Source organism: Patella vulgata, chromosome 7 (genome assembly GCF_932274485.2).
Source record: "Patella vulgata chromosome 7, xgPatVulg1.2, whole genome shotgun sequence".
Lineage (NCBI taxonomy): Eukaryota > Metazoa > Mollusca > Gastropoda > Patellidae > Patella > Patella vulgata.
In genome coordinates this window covers 58,195,766-58,218,963 of record NC_065885.2, presented here as the reverse complement: position 1 = coordinate 58,218,963, position 23,198 = coordinate 58,195,766, and the positions used below count along the sequence as shown (strand labels likewise).

The following is a 23,198-nucleotide window of genomic DNA, read 5'->3' as shown; positions in this document are numbered from 1 at the left end:
TAAAGCGAGCCGGTCCTGGCACCGTTCCGAGACCACCTCAATTCAATGGGCCAGATTGACCCATTTACACTACTAAAAAGTGAAGTGTGCCGCGCAAGGTACCGTGCCTGGTACGCTTAAAATTTGTAATGTAAACGGGCTTATTGAGCCACCTTAGCTCCCTATAAATGTTAAAGTGAATGTAACACTAAAAATATGTGTAACACAAATATGATTTATTGCAGACTTCTCAGTGTTCGTCTTGGAAATATCAAATTATTGTATATTTAGAATTTAAATACTGAATTTTGATTGCAAAGAACCTAATGAAAATAAAAATTAAATTTGCTGAAATGTAGACTAGATTAATCAGTGTTTATATTATTATTGTATAGAGAGGAAGATTTTTAATGGTCCGTGTACCAACAGATAAAGAATATGGTCAGTGGTTATTAGCTTTAGAAAGTCAAACATTAGATAATACGAAAGCATGTTACGTTCAACCTGTTCTAACATCTATACCACATCCTAAAAAGGTAAATTTATTTAGATTTTTGATAAACCCATTTAAAGGGACAGTACTCAGTATAATGATGTCACCCCTGTCCATCTGCATACATAAATATGCTGTTCCTTGTCAGGCCCTCTGTCCTGCACCTCTGGAAAAAGAAACTTGCTCGGCCAGCAACACCAGGACTGAACTCAGGACCTCCTTGTTAGCAAGCCACTTGCTCGCCACAGCATTGGTTGTATAATTTTTCTTTTCTAATATGGTTAACTATATTTTTTTTTATAAACAATATTTATTCAGAAACTGAGGGGAAGCCTATATTGATTAAATATGCTAGTGTTTGTGATAATTTTATAGAAAGTATTAAATTATATTTAATATGCCTGTGATATTTTTAATAGAAAGTATTAATTTGTATATTTAATTTCTATACCATATTTTGTAAAGTGCACGTGAGCACTAGTCATGGAAGATGGGCGCTATAAAAATATACAATAAAATAAATGATAATATATATGCGACATTTATTATAAAAAGTGTTAGTTATTGATATAATATATTTATTATAGAAAGTGTTAGTTATTGATATGATGTAATATATTTTTTATATTTATTATAGAAAGTGTTAATTATTGATATGATGTAATATGTTTATTATAGAAAGTGTTAATTATTGATATGATGTAATATATTTATTATAGAAAGTGCCAGTTATTGATATGATGTATTATATTTTTTATATTTATTATAGAAAGTGCTAGTTATTGATATGATGTAATATATTTTTTGTATTTATTATAGAAAGTGCTAGTTATCGATATGGGAAGCAGTGCAATAAGAGCTGGATTATTAGGGGAACATGGTAAGTTGAGTTTTAATTCTAGTTGAATTTTAGAAAATAACATCTAAAAGCCTGGAGTTGCTTACCCATGGCTCCATTAAGGATAGACTCTGTAGCAACCTATTAAATACAACATGTATGTCAAGAATTTTTGTTCTGATTTTCAGCCTCCTTACCACAGATGTTTTTTCCGTGTACAGCAGCAGTGAACAAGACAAATGGTGATATAGTAATAGGTGTAGACGCTTACCATCCAGACGTTCGGTGTAATTCAAATCTCATACATCCAGTCCACCCTTCTAATAAGATAGACAAGGTAATTCTACTTTCATTTTTGCATTGAATTATACTATTAAGGGAGAAACTTAAAGATCTGACGAATTGAAAATTGCATCGCTCTGTATTGCTCCCTATGTAACAGCTGCCATCTTTATTTCCCGCGAACTAAATTGATGGGTCTATCTTAATTCCAATTGAATCCAAGCCGGGAGATTTTCTAGCATTGGTATTTTGATTTTGTTTTCTTAATTAAATGTTAAATAACCAACCAGTTCACATTATCTTTGATTAAGTCATCAGAAATTTGATACTTTCTACTTTGAATATAACATGTTGAATTGACCAAAATTTGTCTATTTGATTAAACATAAATTTATTAATGTATTATTATTGTCATATACAGAATATTCACTGAATATGACATCACAATCAGAATTTGACAAGTATAATATACATTGTAAAGAGTAGAATTTTCAAAGTGGACCTTTTATATAATATGATAACTTTTATATATCTTGACTTTCTGATAAAACATTAAAATTGGAATTAATTAAAGCTGAGCTCCGATTACAAAGCTACAGAAATAATTAAATAAAATAAAATAATATTTTCCGTAAGCTGGTAGTTGACTAGTTAACTGGATGTGGACACTTTGCTTTACACGGAATATACTGGATGTGGGCGTGTCCTGCATGTGTTTTTGTTACCCCTAAGCGATCGCCATGTTTATTCCACAAATTGAAAACAAGTATGGCTGTTGTTTAGGGCGTTTTTATTTAATTATTTCTATAGTTTTGTAATCAGAGTTCAGCTTTAAGAATTGAGATATTATAAATCTATTAATGAGATATATATTAAATATTTATTGAAGGAATCTATAGCTATAGTAAGTAAAATTAACAACATTGTTTGAATGCTGTATACATTGTTGATGTTTATTGAATGCTGTATATAAATTGTTGATATAGCATGATGAGATTTATCAGGCACTACATCTATTGTATTGTATAACATGAAATTACTGCCTAGTTGTTTGGATGAGACATAAAAACACAGGTTCACCCATTTGATGTACACGTAAAAGATCTCTTGACAGTTGAAATTTGATGAAGAGTAGGTGGAACTACAGCTCTCCGGAAAATATTTCCCTCACAGCTCACCACATGATGTATGCCTGTTTTCTTTAGCCTAGTTGATGCAGAAAAGTAGAATGTTAAACCCCATTTTATTTATGATGTTGGTTAGTCCATTAAAGATATGGTTGGAGGGGAGTTCAAGTGGTCCAACCCAAGGGCTTTAGATCATAAGGTCTGTCATTGAGTCAAGTGGTACAGTTTTGATCCCATTTGTTTCAAGCCACTGCTGAAGACCCCTGCACGTAAGTGTATTATTGAAATAAGATTGAACCACATGTTAGTCCTGAAATGACCTTGTTAGTGTCCAGTGGATGTTAAACCCCATATTTCTCTCTCTCCATAAAAGAGAGAGATAGACTGCGTTTAAATTCCACTCGACACTAACTAGGTCCTTTTGGGAATAACACATGGTTCAATTTTATTTCAATAATTTGCTTGCGCGTAGGTGTCTTTAGCAGTGGGAGGAAACCAGAGAACCAGGAGAAAACCCACGAGGTTAGACATGTGCAGCCCCCCCTCTCCATAAAAGACTTTTGGTAATAAGTTCATGTTATACACTACACACTGTTTGAAGATTTACCTCGTTTAACTTATTACAAATAATTTTGGCACAAAGTTTGAATGTTGTGTTTCAAGCATGAATATTGTATTTATAAATGCATGCAGGAATTTTTTTAAGGTTTTTTTTCAAGACTATTTAGGTGTCACACGGGTTTAACTTTCTGCATGCATCTAATGCGATTTGAACACACAATGGCACTGCTTGTACTCGCAGATGGCAGTTAGGGTTGATTGAGCAAACAGTGATAGCATGATTTCCCGATAATTACTGATGTTATAATGAACTTTGCTTTATTCTTGCTTGATAAACACAATAACATGATATGGAATACAATCACTATTTTAGTTGAAAGTGATGTTTTGTTGAAGTTCCTTTGCTTTATAACATTTTGAGGATTGTCAACAAAATGTTACTTTAATTAAAATATTGATTGCGTTCTACATTATGATATTATGTTTATTACGTGTATTTTCTGCTAAATGCAACTTCAAACGAATTTAGCGCAATGCACTGGCAAGGTTATGGTTATAGGGGAAGCTTGTGGGGGAATTCCCAGCGTACAGATCCGGCCGGCCTCCTGATGTTATAAAGCATAATAATATCATTTATATTTCTGTTTTCTCATCAGATAATCCGAAAAGGCTTTGTATAAATAGTACTGAATATTACGCCCCAACTCCCCCACTCCCCTGAACTAGGGGTGCATGTTATTTAAGGGAATAACAATTTGGGGCTTATCCATCACTCTCTATGCACAAAACATCAATGTCCTTGTTGAAACACGGCCCATATAACCGATTTCATCATATCACTGCCAGATTGACATCAATACAGTGATCCATAGCTACCAAAATTCATGAAAAAATTACTTATGCAGTCACAAATCCAAATTCCAAGATAAATATCTATTTTGAATATTTGTGAGAAATGCATGTTGTTTGATATTAGCATGATTTATATTCTGTGATATTTATTGTTGTGGACATTTTTATTTTCAAGACTTGAAAAATATTTGATTTCTACATGAATTGAAGATTAAGGCCAAACCAAATTTAATTTAAAGTTATTTTTGGTCTTGATAATAAATATCCACTTGTGTCCTATGAATCATTTTTTGTTTTAAATTTCAAAGCATAAAAAACATAAAACTAAAAGTAGTTAAGAAGAGAAAATAAATACTTTTTGTTTCAAAACAGGCAGAGAAAGTTCATCAAGATTTTCCAACGTGGTTTCCCTTTGTCAGTGGTGCAGGACGGAGGGCCTGACAAGGACAGCTGTCTAATCGTTTGGATGGGACGAAAACCAAGGTCCCGTGTACACATTGCGTGCATGTAAAAGATCCCTTGACAATTGGAATTCGATATAAAAGTAGGCCATAGTGCTGCTTCCCAGGCAAAATGTCCCTCATAGCACACTGTATGACATATGCCCGTCTTCATTAGCCCAGTCGTAGCAGAACAGTAGGACATTAAACCCCATTTCATTTCATTTCATTTTGTTTGAAAACAATAAATATGATAATCTATAGTTTAAAAATGATAAAATCTTTATATTCCTTGAAAAATATTGTATGGCTAATCCGATATACCAGGAGATGAATAAAACACTTGAAAAATTGATTGGCTAGCAAAATTTTCATCTAAAATTACTTTAATACTTGTGTTTTTGATTTCCAGTTCACAATAGATTGGAAAGCTATAAAAATTATATTTCAAAAAATAATTCAAGAATTAAAAATAAATCCATCACAATATTGGGTAAGTTGCAGATTTTTTTATTGTCTGGCCTTGTCTGACAATATGCAAATTCCAGGACATTCAAATATGAAAGTCTGTCGATAGATGCACTATTGTTCAAATAACAAGCATGTTAAGTTTATTTGTGGATCATACTCGAATCGGCAGAGCTTTAGGTTTTTTTCATAAACCTGTATGAAACCTGTTCCTGGTTTAAAACCATAAAATTTATTAGGTTCTTTCCATGACAAACATATATGCCAACTGTTACCTTCTGTTCTCTGTGCAGACAATAGGAGATTTTGCCTTGGACTTGGAAGTTGATCAGAGTTTTGTCTGCAGAAAGATGGTTGTTTTATTCAAAGTTTTATTTTGGAGGTCGTCGTAGTTGAGCTGTTGGGTAGCCTACTGGATTTTCAACAAGAAGGTTTGAAAAATAACATGGGAGGACAAGATTCTCAAGAATTTGCAAGCCTGTGTTACGTTGTTCTATGTTACCAATGTGTGAGTAGAGGGCCTGTAAGAACAGGTGACTAGGGAGAAGTCATTATTTTAAGTAAACACATCAGGTCACAGCCCGGTTCCAATTGGTCAAGGGTAGCACCTGTAGGGATGACAAGTGGTCGTACATATTGACAGTTGAAATTGGATGAAATTATGCAGAAATTCTCCTCTAGCATTGCACAAATTACCAAAGAGACAAAAATAACTTCATAAAATAATTCCTTTCCGTGTTCAAAACTAGATATGTTCTGTGCTTTAATTGTAGGTGATGTTAAGTACACCACAGAGTTTAGGTGATAATTTAAAGGAAGGTTTGATGAATATATTAATAGATGATTTACATACATGTGGTGTTTGTATGGTTCAACAATCTCTACTTTCACTTTACTCTTATAAAGCTACATCAGGAATTATAGTAGATATAGGACAAAGAATAGAAATATTACCAATATTTGATGGTAAGTACTACAGATACATTAAATGACTAATAGAAATATTACCAATATTTGATGGTAAATAACAAAGATATATTGAACAAAGAATAGAAATATTACCAATGTTACCGTAAACGGGGGTCTAATTCCCCCCTGCTCCTGCTCAGCTACAAAAATGTCAGTCATATGCTTTATCCTTTATCATCAGATGGTGGGATGGGATTGGCATTCAAAGTGGGAAATAATGATATAGACATGTTTGATATCACAATTAATGCTTTGCACCAATGAAAATGATTACCAATGTGATCCTATTAATTCATAATAAAAATTGATGTCATATTTGACAGTTGACAATGTATGATACTACCATCGTCTCCAAATTACGTAGGCATACATACACACAGTCCCCCCCCCCCCCTCTGGATCCACACCTGATATTAGGTCAACATACATATCAAAGTTATATTTTATGCATACATTTATCTTTCAGGTTTTGTGATAGAAGGTGGTGTTTCTCGCTTACCGTATGGTTCACAAAAAATATTAGATTCTTTAATTATCTCGTTGTTAGAAAATAACTATTCTTTCTCATCCAGTGTTGAACAACTTATAGTTAAATATATCATGGAACAGGTTGGTAGAAAATCTTTATTCCTCTATATGTTAAATAGATGAACAGCTGTATAGATGTTCTGGTTTCCCCTTGTCAGTGGTGCAGGATGGAAGGAATGACGAGGACAGCTGTCTAGTCATTTGGATGGGATGAAAAACTGAGGTCCCATCTACACATTGGCATGCACATGAAAGATCCCTTGACAGTTGGAATTCAATATAAGGCTGTAATGCTGCTGTTTGGGAAAATTTCACTCATGGCACACTGTACGGCATATGCCCGTCTTCATTAGCCCAGTTGGAGCAGAATAGTAGGACATTAAACCCCATTCATTTCATTTTATATATGAGTTCTTTGTTGCAAATATCATGCATTACATAGTAAATCACTTACTCTATCATGTATAAGACATATACATCGCTCCGAACGAGATCCCGTGCATGCTGGGAGCCGTCCCAGAACTGTTCAAGATCACATGATCTGTAGGCTGTCAGATCATTTGATGTTTATTAAACATACATTATGCAAGAGGTAAATCTGCCTATTCCAGAAATGTTATCTAAATTATTAGACATTAATTAACTTATCCAGACCATAATCAACTCTTGATGGCGATGTTTATTGGATTAGGTTCCGATTTGCTGTTAGACTTCCATTCATAATTAAATCATGAAATGGATAATCGAGACTAAGTTTTTTATCCTACCGATATCCTACTTTAGTTATTATGGTCAAGGCTAGGCCGAAAATTCAATTGCTAAAATCTCGGTTCATAGTGGATCAATTTACTGAAATTTTCAGCAAATTGCCTTTACATTATCTAGTTTTTAACTATTATAGTGAAAACTGTCAGCTCTTTATCTAATCTCCCATAATGTCTATTTAACAATGTTTATTTTTATGTTTATTAACAAGTCCAAATCCTATTTGTGAGGCTGTGTGCAGACTATAGATTATTACTGTTAGGGGCCCTCCATTTCACAAGTCAAAAATGTTTTTCATCACTAGTCATTTTGTTTTAGTACATAGTGAAATTTATCGGTACTGGTCGCTATGGTCACCAGCTTACCAAGTATATGTCCACTATAACTATTGTAATAATAAAATTGGACCAAGCTCCATGTAATGACAGTTCGTTTTTGGTCATTTTTTTCTCCTGTTTACTGTGGTCATTGTTTTTCTAGAGAGAGTGATGAAACTTACATCAAAACCGTAAATATTGATTGCTCCAGACTTTTTAAAAAGATAAATATGCAATGGGAATGGGAGTAGGGTTGCCTGACCAACCTCGTGGGTTTCTCCTGGTCCTCCAGTTTTCTTCCACTGCTAAAGATCCCTATGCACAAACGAATTATTGAAATAAGATTGAACCATATGTTAGTCCCAAAATTACCTAGTTTGTGTCAAATGGAAGTTAAACCCGATATCTCTCTCTCTCTCTCAATGGGAATGTTTATAATAATTAAAATTTGTTTTTATATTTCTATTCTAGAGTTGTTTTGTTGCTAATAATTATAAAAATGAATTAGAGAATTGTAAAGCTAAAGATAATAAAATATTAACATCAGTTAAATTAGATGATATTGATCTTCCACCCACGGCATACAAGTAAGTTTTATATTTTTATTCCTCTGCATGGTACACCAACTGTAAGTGCAGGAGGACTGCACCACACACAAACCATTACACAAGACAAATATAGGACAAGACACAATACGTAAGCTTCCACTGGGCTGTACAATCCCGGGCCTGTAGTAACAAAGTCGTCACTCAAAAATGAAAACTAACAATAAGGTGGAATACAGTACAGTAGGATGTTATACCTCATTTGATTTCATTTCTATTTATTGTATATTCATTGTATTGTGGGTCTATGAATAAAGAATTATTATTATGCCATACATTTTACTCAGTTTGTGTCAAGTGGACATTAAACCTCATTAACTCTCTCTTTCATAACTTGGGGGTTGGGTGGCCCAATGGTTAAAGTAGCTAAGTCTCTAACTCAATATCATCCAAAGTCTTACCCGTTGAAAATACGAATTATTTGTCAATTCAAATCAACATTGATGTTGTGATCTTACCAGGAAAAGGCAGGCTTCTGATATCCAATATTTAAGACAAAATAAACATTTTACCATTGGTACACGAATGGGTACCATAGTGCGTTTTAGCGTCATTTGCAACAAGTGACCAGAAAGAACGAGGCTAGACATATTCAACTGGAGAGCCTGCTTAATAGACTGGAATAACCAGACGCTAGAAATTGCTATAGGGTTGAGACACATGCTGTATTTCGCTGGACATAACTGATTTGAAATTAGAGTCAAAAAGGAAACAATTGAATGTAAATCAGTTTATATACAATCAGATTACATTATTATATGCGTTGCGACCCATTTGGGTCAATTTCTAGGTCCTAAATATTAGCGATTTAGCTCCTTTAACATGTGCGCATTCTATCAGAAGGTCTGTCATTTAGTCAAGTGGTGTGGTTTCAATTCCCCACTTATACATAACAGGGAATAGGGTCTCCTCCAACTGCTAAGTCCCCTATGCGCAAGCGAAATAATGAAATAAAATTGAACCATATGTTAGTCACGAAATGACCTAGTTTGTGTTGTGTGGACATTAAACTCTCTCTCTCTCTCTCTCTCTCTCTCTCTCTCTCTCTCTCTTTACTCAGTTTGTGTCACTGAATAAAGTATTATAATTATTATAAAACCTTCTCTCTCTCTCTCTCTCTCTCTCTCTCTCTCTCTCTCTTTACTTGGTTTGTGTCACTGAATAAAGTATTATAATTATTATTATGTCATACATTATACTAACAATTTCATGTGAATTTAATCATTTTATCCACTAACAATTTTGTGTATTTTTTTATAATTTCAGAGAAGTTAAATTTGATGAAGGAAGGTTTAAAAGTCCAGAAGGATTATTTGATACGGATATGTGGGAAATGGATTATCCTAATCTACATAAACTCATCTTTCAAGCAATACAAGCTTGTCCTATGGATAGCAGACGACACATGTACAGGTAGAGTTACCTCCCTTCAAATAATAGTGCTAGGGGATGCTCGATTCACAGTCAAGAACGTCAAAAATTGACAGAATTGCAATCGAGTAATGCGGAATTCAGTTCTGTCACAGTTCTGTCAGTCCCGACAACGGAGGAGGTGTGAGTAGAATCGTGACGTCATTTAACACAACGAATATGTTTCGGCTGCATTTTTGGTTGAGATATTTACTTATTCAGTCGACGCGTGCACTGTAACCCAAAATCCACCGTTTCACTTGATTGTTACTATTTTTGGGATTGAGAGAATTCAATTCCGGAATGTTCAATCGAGTACCCCCATTATGTTCTAAAGCGCCATGGTGGTTAAGTGAGTATAGCTTTGGCTCACTTTCAAGGAGTCAGATGCAAGCTTGTTAGCCTGGAGGTCGCGAGTTCGATCCCGGTGTTAGCCAAGAAAGTTCATCAGGATTTACCAGTGTTGTTTCCCCTTGTCAGTGGTGCAGGATGGAGGGCCAGACAAAGACAGCTATCTAGTCATTCGGATGGGAAGAAAAACCAAGGTCCCAAAGATGTATTCAGAAAAATTTGCGTTGATATTTTTTCACAGCAATATATTTTGTGTTGATAATTTTTCAGGGCGATATATTTATCTGGTGGTGTTACTATGTTACCTGGATTCGCTGATCGCTTTAGAACAGAATTAACGAAGCTGGCTCCACCTGGTGTGCCTATTGAGGTGAGTAGATCCTATTGATAGGAACTCAGTTGCAGCCTTGTAAAATTGCGCTCCCAGAAAAGGATACAGTGTTCCAGGTTTTTTTGTTCAGTTACAGTTTGACCATAGTTATAAACAAGCCTGGAAATATGGTACCGGTGCCAGACTTTGTTAAACATACTACTTCTGCCTAGTAAACTTAGGCTGTCTGTCTACAGCTAGCTCTACTTAAGAAAAGACACTAGGCTAGTTGACCGACATTTTAAGTTCTAAATCGACGATTTTAGTCGAAAACACTAAGTATCCTTCTATGAGTGTATGGCAGATGTGAAACGAAGTGGACACGCACTACAAAACCGTATACTAATTTTGGGTTTTGGGGGCCATTTTAGGGCAGAGTTCTATTCTCGAAGAATGAAGAAAATGGATCTCCGTGTGCAGAATGACACTGGTGCCTGTTACTTTGTCTACCACAGATTTGTCTTTCCAATCAGTGGTTTTAATGATCAGCCCAAAATATCAAATACTCATTTTATTGTTTTGTTATTTTTTCACCAATTTCTTATCTATAATTTTCCGTCTTCATTAGTCCAGTTGGAGCAGAACAGTAGGACGTTACCCCCCATTTCATTTATATATAATATCAATATTCATTCTTTTATTTACTGACAGCTTATACAGGCTATGTCTGTTTGTTCCTCAATCGTTTTCAACTTTTGAATAATATTTACATCTTAATCTAAAATCATTATTTCTAGGTCTGAGTGTATAGTGCTAACTTTGCCCCATTCAATAGATTTGGGATTTTGAATAATGTAATGGTGGATTCTTTAATTTTATCGTTTTTCTTTCAAGGTTCATGCCTCACAGAATAGATATCATGCAGCTTATATTGGTGCCTGCTCCGTGGCTGGAATGGCCGAGTTTGAAATGATGTGCATATCACGGGAAGAATGGATGAAAGAAGGGAAAAAATCTTTCCGAAAATGGAAGGCACCAACACTTTAATTAATCCAACATTCCATTTTGCTAAAATATATATTATCAACATTTTTTAAAAGTTTCACAGAACTGGATGATTGTGTGGAAGAGGTTTGAACAATTGTTTGCTTATTTTGACACCAGATAAGGTCATTTGACTTGGTTGTAGTGACTCCCACCAATGTTAGTTAAGGGGATACTCTATGGAACATTCCAGAATTGAATTCTCCTAATAATGATCATAATAGGTGTCAGTTGAGTAAAACTGAATATTTTGGGTGACGGGGCATGTGCTCACTAATACTAATACTATCTCAACCAATCATCATAGCTGACACATTTGATTACTTCACGATTCTGCTTACACCAAATTTATTTTCGGGACACAATTCTGTGCCATTCAATTGTAAATCCTTCAATTTGTAATTTTCCTTGCTGATAATCTATAAATGGATGTTTGTCTACTCTTCAAAGTACTGAACTAAGACCACTGATCACTTAACTGGTGGGTTTCGAATCCCCGGTTGTACGTGACAAGGAAAAGGGTCGCCTGTCCAACCTCGTGGGTTTTCTCCGGGTCCTCCGGTTTCCTCCCACTGCTAAAGACCCCTACGCGCAAGCAATTTATTGAAATAAAATTAAACCATATGTTAGTCCCGAAATGACCCAGTTTGTGTCGAGTGGACGTTAAACCCCATTTCTCTCTCTCTCACTTAACTGGTTTTCAAATATAGAGAGCTATCCTAGTTGAGGATTGTACACAGCGTGTCAGGAATATCCTGTGTAACTTCTTCCTGGATTTAATGAAAGGGTTCAAAATGAATGGTTGAATGATTTTTTTGTGCTCATTGTATATTGCCTGTCAAGAATATCGCGTGTGTGTCTTCTTCCTGGATTTATAAAGGATTTCAAAACGAATGGTTGAATGATTTTTTTTGTGCTCATTGTATATTGCTCTGAATTAATCATGTATTGTGAATCATTCCTGGCCTATTATAAGCATGATTGTTAATTTAAGATGGTCTTCGAACTATTTTGATACATGTGTTAATATCTGTTAAATCTGTGATTCCCAACCTTTTTCCAATATTTGGACATTCCACAAACCACCTACATAATACCTTTATTTATATAAATGTATATTATAACAATGCTATTAATTTTAATATCAAATTCACATCTTTGTCTGTTTATTAAATCACTTTAATATAGAATTTATATTATTATATTTGGTTTACCACTTTGATATATACTAATGTCCAAAAGAAAGTATACACTGTGCATTTTGTGCTGCATCAACCAAAGTCATTTTTCCATGGTATACGGTATTTGGGTAGAATGTCAATTTGTTTCACATTTTTATTTTGCTTAGAAATGTTGAGTTTGGACGCAAGAAACAAACTCAGTAATGCTTTATCAAATTTTTTTAATCTAAACAAAACTTAATCATACTTTTAGTGTGTATACTTTCTTTTGGACATCAGTATAGAAACCATATTATTATATTCTGTTTATCAAATCATTGTAATATAGAATTCATATTATGCGGTTTACCACTTTGATATAGAAACCATATTATTATATTTGGTTTATGAAATCATTTTAATATAGAATTCATATTATATTCTGTTGATCAAATCATGTTAATACAGAATTCATATTATATTATATTCATTTATCAAATCTTTTTAATACAGAATTCATATTATATTATATTTAGCAAATTACTTTAATAAAATACAAACAAATAAATTAATTAGACTACTTATGAAAAATAAACAAATTTGTAAATTCTTAACTATGTACAAAATACATTCCATTGATAATATCACTCTATCAACCTTGCCACAGTCAACATGTAGCAATCAGAACCATGACTCTCATTCCAGACGAATTTGCCAGTAATGTCTGACTGGCAGAGAAGCTGGTTGGCTGAGAAGTCACATGTCAGTCAATTCAAAAGATATAAAATTAGAATTTCAATGAATTTAACCTTTAAATACACAAAAATAAGTGTAAAAACACTTATATAGGTAAATCGTGATAATGCTAAAATTATCACATGTTTTCTTTTTTTAAATATATTGATAATCTGACGTAAATAAAATATGTCAGAAATTGACGGACTGACAAAATTTTGAAGTGGAAGTTCTGATAAACAGTGATTAAGAAAAAAGTGCCAACACACAAATTTTGAGTTACCAATATGTATAAAGAATGATAGATAAGATAAGTGGTATCTGATGTTCTTGGAATGTTGAATGTACATTGGAATTATATTTCAAGATAATTTGTGTAATGGTGACCAAGGATGTAAATGTTTTGTAAATATATCTTGTAATTTTTATCATATACATTAATTTATTAACAAAGCTTTCTTTTGTACATATTTTTTGCTGTAAATATGATATTTTTAATAAGTGATATTTTTAAACTACATTCCATGTTCATCAATGTTCATTCCTGCCTTTTCCTTCTTTGCAAGTCTAGGTATTGTTTAATTTAAACAGGTTTCTGTTGTCAAAAGAGGAGAAATTGAATTTAAATTTTTTAGATTGTTTGCTCCGTTAGATGTGGCCTCTTCCACGATGTGCATGTAAAAATCACCCATAACGAAATCATGCACTAGATTTAGGATATTTTAGGATATTTCAGCCTTTGTGCAGAGTATCGAACCAGAAATGAAAAACTTTGGTCAGATCCTGAATTATATGCTGTTATCTACTCCGCCCCTCTCCCCCCCCCATAAAACCCCTTAGTTGTTGGCCCTGTTCAACCACATGGGTCACAGACACCAAAGATGCCAACAGCTCTATTGGATTTACATGTTTGTAACCCAACAGGACTCAGAATTCACTCTGTATTTTAACTCCCAAATATTTGAAAGATGCAATTTTATGTTTATTACTTTTTTTCATGTTTGAAAATATAACATTTACTGTTTTAGTGTTAAATAAAATTTTCAATATATACTTACAGTAATCCACTCAAACTATTTTACATTCAGCACTTCATTCTCATTCCAGCATTTCCATAATATAAGTTTACATATCCCAGTCCATCCTATAATAATATATATGCAAATTTAATATATTTTCCATACCCAGAATTTTTTTTATCATTTATATAGATATTTAAGTATATACATTATAAAAGGTATTTCATTTTTATTATTGTTTTGTGTTGATTTTGTTTATATTTATAATAATGATAAACTGAAGAGCTCTTTCCAGAAATGTGATAAACAACCTTTCTGGGGTCAAAACTGGTGAGTTTACTTTGAAATACCCAAATGAAAACAAAGAAATTAAATAGTGACAAATTTTTAAAATGAGTACAAATGTACTATGGACCCAGAACCGAGCATAACATCATCGCAGCCATCTTGAAATTGTCACTCATATCCAAAATCTGGCCTCATTTCATGTCAATCTACATTTTTTAATTTTGTTTTTTACTAATAAATAATATTTGAAATATGTGAGAGTATGGTATGAATAACTATTATATGATTTTGGTGAAGAGCCCTTCAATTATTTTGTGCTAATATTTGACTATTAGTGACTTTAATATGATGCTAAAATATGATTTTTCTAGCAGAAGATAACTAATTATCTGCAAAGTGTGCACTTTATTGTATTTAACTCTATAACTACACATTATTTTTATAGTTTAAAACATAACTTTACAGTGGTCTTGAGTTCACATGGATTAAAAACTCTATAACTACACAGTTATAACCCAACAGGACGAAAAATACAACTAACTAACAACAACAACATTATTTTTATTGTTTAAAACATAACTTTACAGTAGTCTTGAGTTCATGGATTAAAATCTTTATAACTATGTGATATTTTTATAGTTTAAAACATAACCTTTAGGTCTTGAGCTCATGGATTGAACTCTATAACTACACATTATATTTATAGTTTAAAATATAACTTTAAACTGGTCTTCAGCTCATAGATCAACTAGACTACAATTTTATATAGTCTAAAACATAACTTATAGTTTACAACATAACTTTACAGTTTATATTCCTGAGGCAATGGCCTGAGAGATCCCTCCTTAAAGTGGGATTAACACAATAATCAAATGAAACACTGTGATGAGTATGTTTTACAAAGGTCTTGAGCTACATGATATTTTACAGTTATAGATTAAAACTTTACAAAGGTCTTGAGCCCACGGATTCAATTCAGATACTGTTTAATCTGTGTTTAGTAACTGAACACATGCAGTTTTATAGAAAAGATTTATTGTAGTTTAATTGTAGCCACGTTTCTAGAACAACAATGAAATCGATGTAGAGAAATGTAGCTATTTCATCCCATATTGACAATATCATAATATTACGGCATTCATCAAATATTTTAACCCTATGGTACCTGGTACATGTAAATTAGCAATACCCCATTTCCCTGTAAAAATGAGAGAAAAATTGTCTTTTTTACAATGAGTTTCGGAGCTGGTTACAACAATGAACTACAAAACTCAATGCATAAAAGATGTCTTTTCTCTTAATTTTTCACATAATTGGGGGTAGTTGAGGGTTAAAGCAATTTAACTGCTGGTAGCTTATTTTATGGCTTAATAAACAAGATTTGGCTATGGTACTTAAATGTGGTTTACTGTAATGCTATCATATGTTCAAAATGCTTTATGTTCAAAAACTCACTATAATTTTTTTAAGATATATATTTTTTTTCCAAGCAAAAACAATGATATCAAATTTGAAATGGGATAAAAATTGGATTACAAACATAGTCATATTTTTTTGCCAAGGTGCAAAGCGATCAAATGAGAGTTTGAACAGGTTGTTAGCTATATATTCAGATAAGTTATATTTTTGAAAGTGACACATTATTTCCGATATTACTGTAATGAAGGCCAGTATAGCATGAAAAAAACAAAAAAATCATCAGATAACGGAACAGACCTATTTTAAATATTTTACTGTGATTATTGTATAGAAAACAAATAAAATGGCTTATAATAATCTTATTGTCTTTGTTATTTATTTATATTTAGTGATTCTCCTTATACCCTGTATCCAACCTGATGGGTTTTCTCCCGGTTCTCTGGTTTCCTCCCACTGCTAAAGACCCGTACGTGCAAGCAAATTATTGAAATAAAATTAAACCATATGTTAGTCCCGAAATGACCTAGTTTGTATCGAGTGGACGTTAAACCCCATTTCTCTCTCTCTCTCTTTATACCATGTACCATATACTGGTGGGGATATAGGGGAGGGGAAGGGGGTAAAACGGTGTACAGAGACACAGTAACTCACTGGGTAAGTGTAACCAGGAGGTCCGGTATTGACCAAGAAAGCACCATGTCCCTCTCCCCCTGTAATATAATACTGTCACTATAGGGTGTCCTTTTTAATATAAGATGCAGCTTGTGATTTACTGTGGGATATCTGTTAAAATTATTAATCCACCTGGTTTCAGTGCTGAATATGTCACATTTTATTGTGGTTATCTCCCTTAGATCATAAAAGTGCCCAACTTCAATGAATAACCCATACACCAAGTTTCAGGTAAGTCACTTTTATTTCATCTATGTGCTGTTGTTCATTCGATGAAATTGTTCTATTGTGCATGGGTGCCACTTTGCCTCACACTGAGTATGCTGCTTGCTCACTGACCTGGAGGGGCTTGTGTTGGCCGAGAAAGATTCTTGGGATTTTCAAGCCATGTTTACCCTTGTCCGTGGTACAGGACATAGAGCCTGACCACGAATAGCATCTAGTTATGGATGTAAATTCGAAGCTCTGTGTATACTAGGCCCAAACATTCTGAGACTTAAGTTAAGAATTTACTAAAAATTGTTTGCCTTTTTTTAAATAAAATATAGCCCTTTAAAAAACTTTTGTTGTTTTAATACATCAATGAGAAATTATTTCTCATAAACAGTGATTGAAAGTTGAGTAAATTCTTAAGTTAAGTCTGAGAATGTTTAGTGAAACCAGGGGTAGGGCTGCTGTCCATGCAAAAAAACGTTTCTCATGCCCCTTTATGGCACACCGTCTTTTTAGCCCAGTTGGTGCAGAAAAGCAAATGTTAATCCCCATTTTGCTACAAGGCAGGTTTCATTATAAGACATTGTTATAACATAGCCACAGTCAGTGAGCCCAATCATCATTGTTATAATTTTTTAGAGGTATTTAGTAACTGGATAGAGCAATAAACTATAACACATACTTATGGAAGAACAGCTTTTAATTTATTTGGGCGACAATTTGAAAAGTACTCTCACAACGTTATCAAGCTAATATGTTGATAACTTGAGAGAATACTCTTCAAAATGTGGCCCAAATAAATTAAAAGTTTGTGTTCTAGTTTATAATTGTTATAGTTCAGACCACTGTCTACACAGAGAGAGAGAGAGAGAGGGGGGTAACATGGACTCGACATGAACTAGGTCATTTCAGGACTAACATATGGTTCAATTTTATTTCAATAATTCACTTGTGCGTAGGGGTCTTTAGCAGTGGGGGGGAAAAAGGACCCTGAGAGAAAACCCACGAGGTTGGACAGGCAACCCTACTCCTTGCCACGTACAACTGGGGAATCGAAAACCACGCCAGTTGACTCAATGACAGACCTCATGATACAGCGTGCCAGTGCTGACCATTCGGCTATCCACCCCACCCCCCCAACACCCAGAGATGAAAGAAGAAGAATAAGATATTAATAGTTTATCTAATGAATAAAATTTGACTGATTTGTGATTTGTTATTCACCTGGCATAGATATTGTATATATTTTTCTGCGGCAGAGGCAGTAGTCCGGCAGTAAGGGAACTGGACTCACAACTAACATGTTTCAACTGAATCCTGGTGTTTGTGGAGATGAATCTCAGGACTTTTCCAACACAGGGCTGGAAAACAGTTGCAATTTGATAAGGAGTAGTCCAAATTCTACTGTCAGGGTAAAATTCCCCTATCTAGCATAGACAAAATGATCGTACATAAGTCAAAATGACCAAAGTATTGAGTCAATGATATGCAGAAATACACCCCTTTTATTTTTACATTCTCGAGAGCTGTTTAGTAAACTGCTGCCTAGACGTTCACATGGGATGAGAAAAAAACGCGACCCTCAGCCATGTACATGTTGACGTTTAAGTAAAAGAATCCTTGACAGTTGGATTTCTAAGAAAGGTTGTTAGTCACAAAATGATTTAATCATTTCGTTAACGCGGACAAAATAACTCAATCCCTCTTTCCTTTCTATATTCCACTGTTGGTGCATTATCAACAAATAAAAAAACAAGAGAAAAATTTAATACAAAACAATAATTTATTTCATTTCTTTTATCACTCACAGCGAAAAGAACAAAAAGAATTCTGGACATCCAATTAATATTTCATGTTTACCAAGAAAACAAATACAAACTCTCTCGTAAACAATTGGAAAATTAGCAGAATTTAGAAAACATTTTGTCTTGACATGATAAAATACCAAAAATACTTACATCTAGAATTAATAGTTCTCCTTGATCATTTATTGGTTAATTTAAATATTACATCTATTTTTACTTATTTCTGATTGGATACAGTTATATCTACCAAGAAACAGGGCTGTCTTAAAGCATTGGTACACACGGTAGTTTCCCGCGGGAGGCCCCATGCTAATCTTTTTTATACACATATGTAAATCTTTACTGTATATCATGTCATATTTTTAATATCTAAACACTGATTTTATTGGAAGTACTAATACAATAAATATATGTTTAATTTTATCAACCATTTTCCATTTTTATTTCTGTGTGTAGATGTACAAGTACGTAGGTTGGAGCCCCATTGTACTGTTCTGCCTGGGGGTCTATAATGCTTTAAGACAGCCTCTGCCAAGATTTAATACATTCCTTGATCTTTCATTGGTTAATTTAAATACGTACTTATTACTGATTAGACAGTTATAGATGGCAATATATTACAACCAATCAGATGGTAATTAATCGATTCAAACATTCGTTTTGTTAGTGGTCGATATTGCTTTGCGTTTAATATCCATATTTTAGCATAATTTTCATACAAGGCAGAAAAAAAATGAGTCTATACAAGAATAAATTAAAGATATTTGAATCAGTATATATGAGATGTACACTAATAGGGTATTATAAATGTTTACAAGATATATATATATATATTTATAATAATTTGATAGAATATGTAATATATATATATTTTTATGTATGATATATATATATATATTAACATTATCATATTCTTAAATGGAGAAAATACACAATTAATATTTTGTCATTTCAATTTTTTTATATTGCACTGTACGATTTATCTAATCGTTTTATTAACAAATTAGCCTCCGCAGCTAATATTCATACTAGAATTTAAGCTTCCAGCCAATGAAATGGCTCCTTCCTAAAATACTTTAGTTTAAGTGTTAATGTTTTCATGTACTTTACCATATATTTTACATGATGTAGCTAGGATTTGGAAAACGATGGGTCTCACTCAGCAAAACCTAACATATTTTCCGAATTTTAGGGAAGTGGTATGTCCAAAGAACCAAATATCTCTCTTCTGGAAGGGTCATTGTGTCTGTACCTAACCTCTCTTCACGAATTTCAAAGATTTAAGGAAGGGTTCTCAAAAAACCTAGCATCTCAATTCTGGCTACCCTATATGGTGGACCTGCTCCCGAATTTCTCAAGTTTTGGGAAGTGGTCTACCCTGCCAGGCTTGAGGAAGAATGCTAAAACAACCTGTCTCCATACTTTTACCTCTTCTCTCTGACCTTTAGGAAGCGGTCGCTATTGTGAGACTTGAGGAGGGTTGCACAAACAATGTAGCATCTTCATTCTGGCACCACTACAGGGACGGACCCATTTCTAATTCCCTTCATTTTATTGGTAGCCAAAGACTGTGTAACAGAGGAAACAATAAACGAAAAACATGGCGTCAATAACCAGTCGTTAATTTTTACTAATATACATACACATCTTATTGACCACGTTTCACATAGTTTACAAAATTAAACAGATTCCTAACGGTTGGGAAAAATAATAATTATAATTCAATTAATATATTCCATTATTGTTATTAGGGTATTTAAAGTTAGTCATTAATCATGTATTGTCTTATAAATAGTCAGACCATTGAAGGCTAACTGACAATATGACATAATGCCTTATTTGGTATCATTTTCACGATAGAAAATCATTCTTAAAGAATCAAGAAATGATGTCTTTATTCAGTAACCTTTTTCACGATTAAAAATCAAGAATACACATTTGTGAACAAAAATTTACGACCAAACACGCATATGTTCAAATTTGTAACAGTTACACTTGTGTTCATACCACTGTAGGCGAGAGGCAAGCACATGGCCATTGTTAAATATAATACGTTTCACAGGGTTTCTCTAATGTTTCACAAAATGGCCAACTGATGCATAACACGTATACATACACAGCTTTTATTACATCCAACAGTTTCACTAATTAGCATCCATGATCGATTTTTATACACTAATAATCATAAAACACAAAAAGCAGATCGGTAAAAAGCGTTCATTATCGTGGCTTTGTGGACGAAATCTTCCTTTGAAGTTATTCCCAGACTTAATTTTGTGGACAGAAAAGTATCTTTGGCGAAATGTTGTCGTAGTTGACCTTTTAGATACTGGATGTTCTTGTCTAATGTCATATTATCATAAGGAACACATATCATTTCCAGTCTCAGATATCATGGAAGTCACAGTTAACCAGATTTAAACATACAGTCAATATCATATGCAGCAGATAAATAAAATCTGGCTAAACAAGACACACATGTAGCCTTGCCTATCAAGTCTATCATTATTTATCATCAAATATACATACATCTAAACATGATTTAATAGGCTTGGTCATTCTCGTTTTAAACTGTTCTTATCCCCGATTGGACAATATATGATCACATGACTATAAATAACTATGATATCATACAGTGGTAACCGATAGCAACGGATTTCCCCCTTTCCCTTCAGGTACTCGGCTACCGTGAGCAAGTACTTCTTGAACTGTCACAAAATTATCGAGTACTTTTTTATTTTTGTGTTTCATCATCTTTCGATGACTGAGTTCAACAATATTCACTTCCTTTTTCTCCTCAGCTTCCTTCAAGGTTTCCATTCGTTCCTTCTGAATTAATTCTTTCTTTTTGCGATAATCTCGCGCTCGTTCGATATGTTTCTTTCGGTCTTCCTTACTCCAGTAACGTCCAGTCTTCATTTCACTCATGGCGTCGTCATCAGTAGTCATGCCTAAACGCTCCTCGTGTATTTTCTTTCCACGTTCTTTGAGTAACTTATTGCGTACTGGACGTCGTGTGATGTAACGTGTACCGTCTGGACGTCGTTTCACCACCCATTCCATTGCACCATCAGAATTAGTATTGGGCGATTTACTGGCATCGTTACCAGATAACCCAACATCTTTACTACTACTAGGGGTCACGGCAGCTGACCTTTGACCTCCACCACGATGTTGTTCAATTTGTTGCTGAAAGAGTTTTTGTTGCACAGCAATGGTGTGTTCTAAGTTAGCTCTGTTTGTATACATGACATCAGCATATTGCATGTATAAATCTTGGAGCGATTCTCCCATGGAAACCTTTTCCGGCATTTTAGGGTCTTTGACACAGAGTTTTGGGGTTGGAAGAGTTCCAAGCCCATGTCCACTATCGTCACTAGAATAATCGCGTGCTTTAGTTGGGGTTTGAGTTTGTTTTTCTGTGTCACTGGACGACGGCACATTCACAGCTAAGCAAAGCATTGAGTTTTTGAATCCCTTATCCCCTTCGTCACTGGCCTGGTTTAATTCCAGGGTCAAGGGAGTGCTACGACAACTTTCAGCCGTGTTATAAGCACTGGTGGTCGACACATCTTTATCCTTCTCAAGCATGGGTCGCGATGGCTGCTGACCCATTTTCACATTTGACAATTCACCCTTACGAATCCAAAAATCTGATAAATCCATTGCATGCATTTGTTTCATATAATCTAATCGAGTTCCCATTCGTGGGACAATTCGCGGAGACTTCTGCGATTCTTGTTTGACCATCTTGCTTTGTTCTTTAAGATGTGCTTGGACGATTTCCTGACACTCGAACTGAATCTCTTCCATTTCGTGATTCAACATGGATAACTCACGTTCCAGACTACTTTCAGAATCTTTACGCATACACTGTTTCCGGGGAGAGCTTTCAGAACTACTGCTACCACAACGATTCTCTAGAACTTTTCGAAACTTGTCGCAAGCCTCAGCAGATATTTCGTTATTCGCGTACTCTGGGTCATTCGATGTGAAGCTTTCATTACTATGATGATGTTCTTCTTTATCTAAACGGCACTCTGTACGAAATTTCAAATTTGTAGGAGGTGTGATACAGTCAGCATCAAAAGTTTCCTGAAAATTTAAAACATACAGAATTAATAAAGAGAAGAAGAACACAACAAAATTGGGGGGGGGGGAGTGGTTAGACAATTACAGGGAGAGGGAGGTTTAACGCCCACTCGAGGCACAAACTAGCTCGAGGCACAAACTAGGTCATCTCAAGCTAAGCAAAGGCTTCAATTTTATTTCAGTTGGAATTCGATATAAGAGTAGGCCATAGTGCCGCTGGCCAGGCAAAATTTCCATCATAAAAACACTGTATGTCGTATGCCCGTCTTCATTAGCCCAGTCAGAGTAGAACAGTAGGACGTTAAACCCCATTCCATTTCATTTCATTTTTCCATCCTACTCCACTAACAAGGGGAAATTGGGGTGGAAATTCCAGGTAAGTGAGCCAGTACTATACTGAACAAGACACCCAGTGCTTCCAGGCCTAAAAAAAACATAAATAAACATTGATTGTCA

At 34.2% G+C, this 23,198-nt stretch overlaps 2 protein-coding genes across 10 annotated transcripts in view; one reads left to right on the top strand and one right to left on the bottom strand.

Annotated features, from left to right (window-relative positions):
* LOC126827515 (uncharacterized) overlaps positions 1-16,307 on the top strand; it is a 118,283-nt gene extending 101,976 nt beyond the window's left edge. Inside the window, exons 9-19 of the mRNA XM_056102204.1 lie at positions 375-515; positions 1,292-1,352; positions 1,499-1,647; positions 2,482-2,496; positions 4,985-5,065; positions 5,814-6,006; positions 6,476-6,618; positions 8,091-8,206; positions 9,491-9,637; positions 10,256-10,355; positions 11,190-16,307. Of these exons, the coding sequence (XP_055958179.1) occupies positions 375-515; positions 1,292-1,352; positions 1,499-1,647; positions 2,482-2,496; positions 4,985-5,065; positions 5,814-6,006; positions 6,476-6,618; positions 8,091-8,206; positions 9,491-9,637; positions 10,256-10,355; positions 11,190-11,342 (1,299 nt within the window). The 3' untranslated portion in view covers positions 11,343-16,307. The remainder of the gene's footprint in view (positions 1-374; positions 516-1,291; positions 1,353-1,498; positions 1,648-2,481; positions 2,497-4,984; positions 5,066-5,813; positions 6,007-6,475; positions 6,619-8,090; positions 8,207-9,490; positions 9,638-10,255; positions 10,356-11,189) is intronic.
* Positions 16,308-18,615: 2,308 nt separating this feature from the next.
* LOC126827506 (E3 ubiquitin-protein ligase PDZRN3-B) overlaps positions 18,616-23,198 on the bottom strand; it is a 275,931-nt gene continuing 271,348 nt past the window's right edge. For all 9 annotated transcript variants that reach the window (XM_050556908.2, XM_050556909.2, XM_050556915.2 and 6 more), the window contains one exon: positions 18,616-22,745. In XM_050556908.2, the coding sequence (XP_050412865.1) occupies positions 21,279-22,745 (1,467 nt within the window). In that variant the 3' untranslated portion in view covers positions 18,616-21,278. The remainder of the gene's footprint in view (positions 22,746-23,198) is intronic.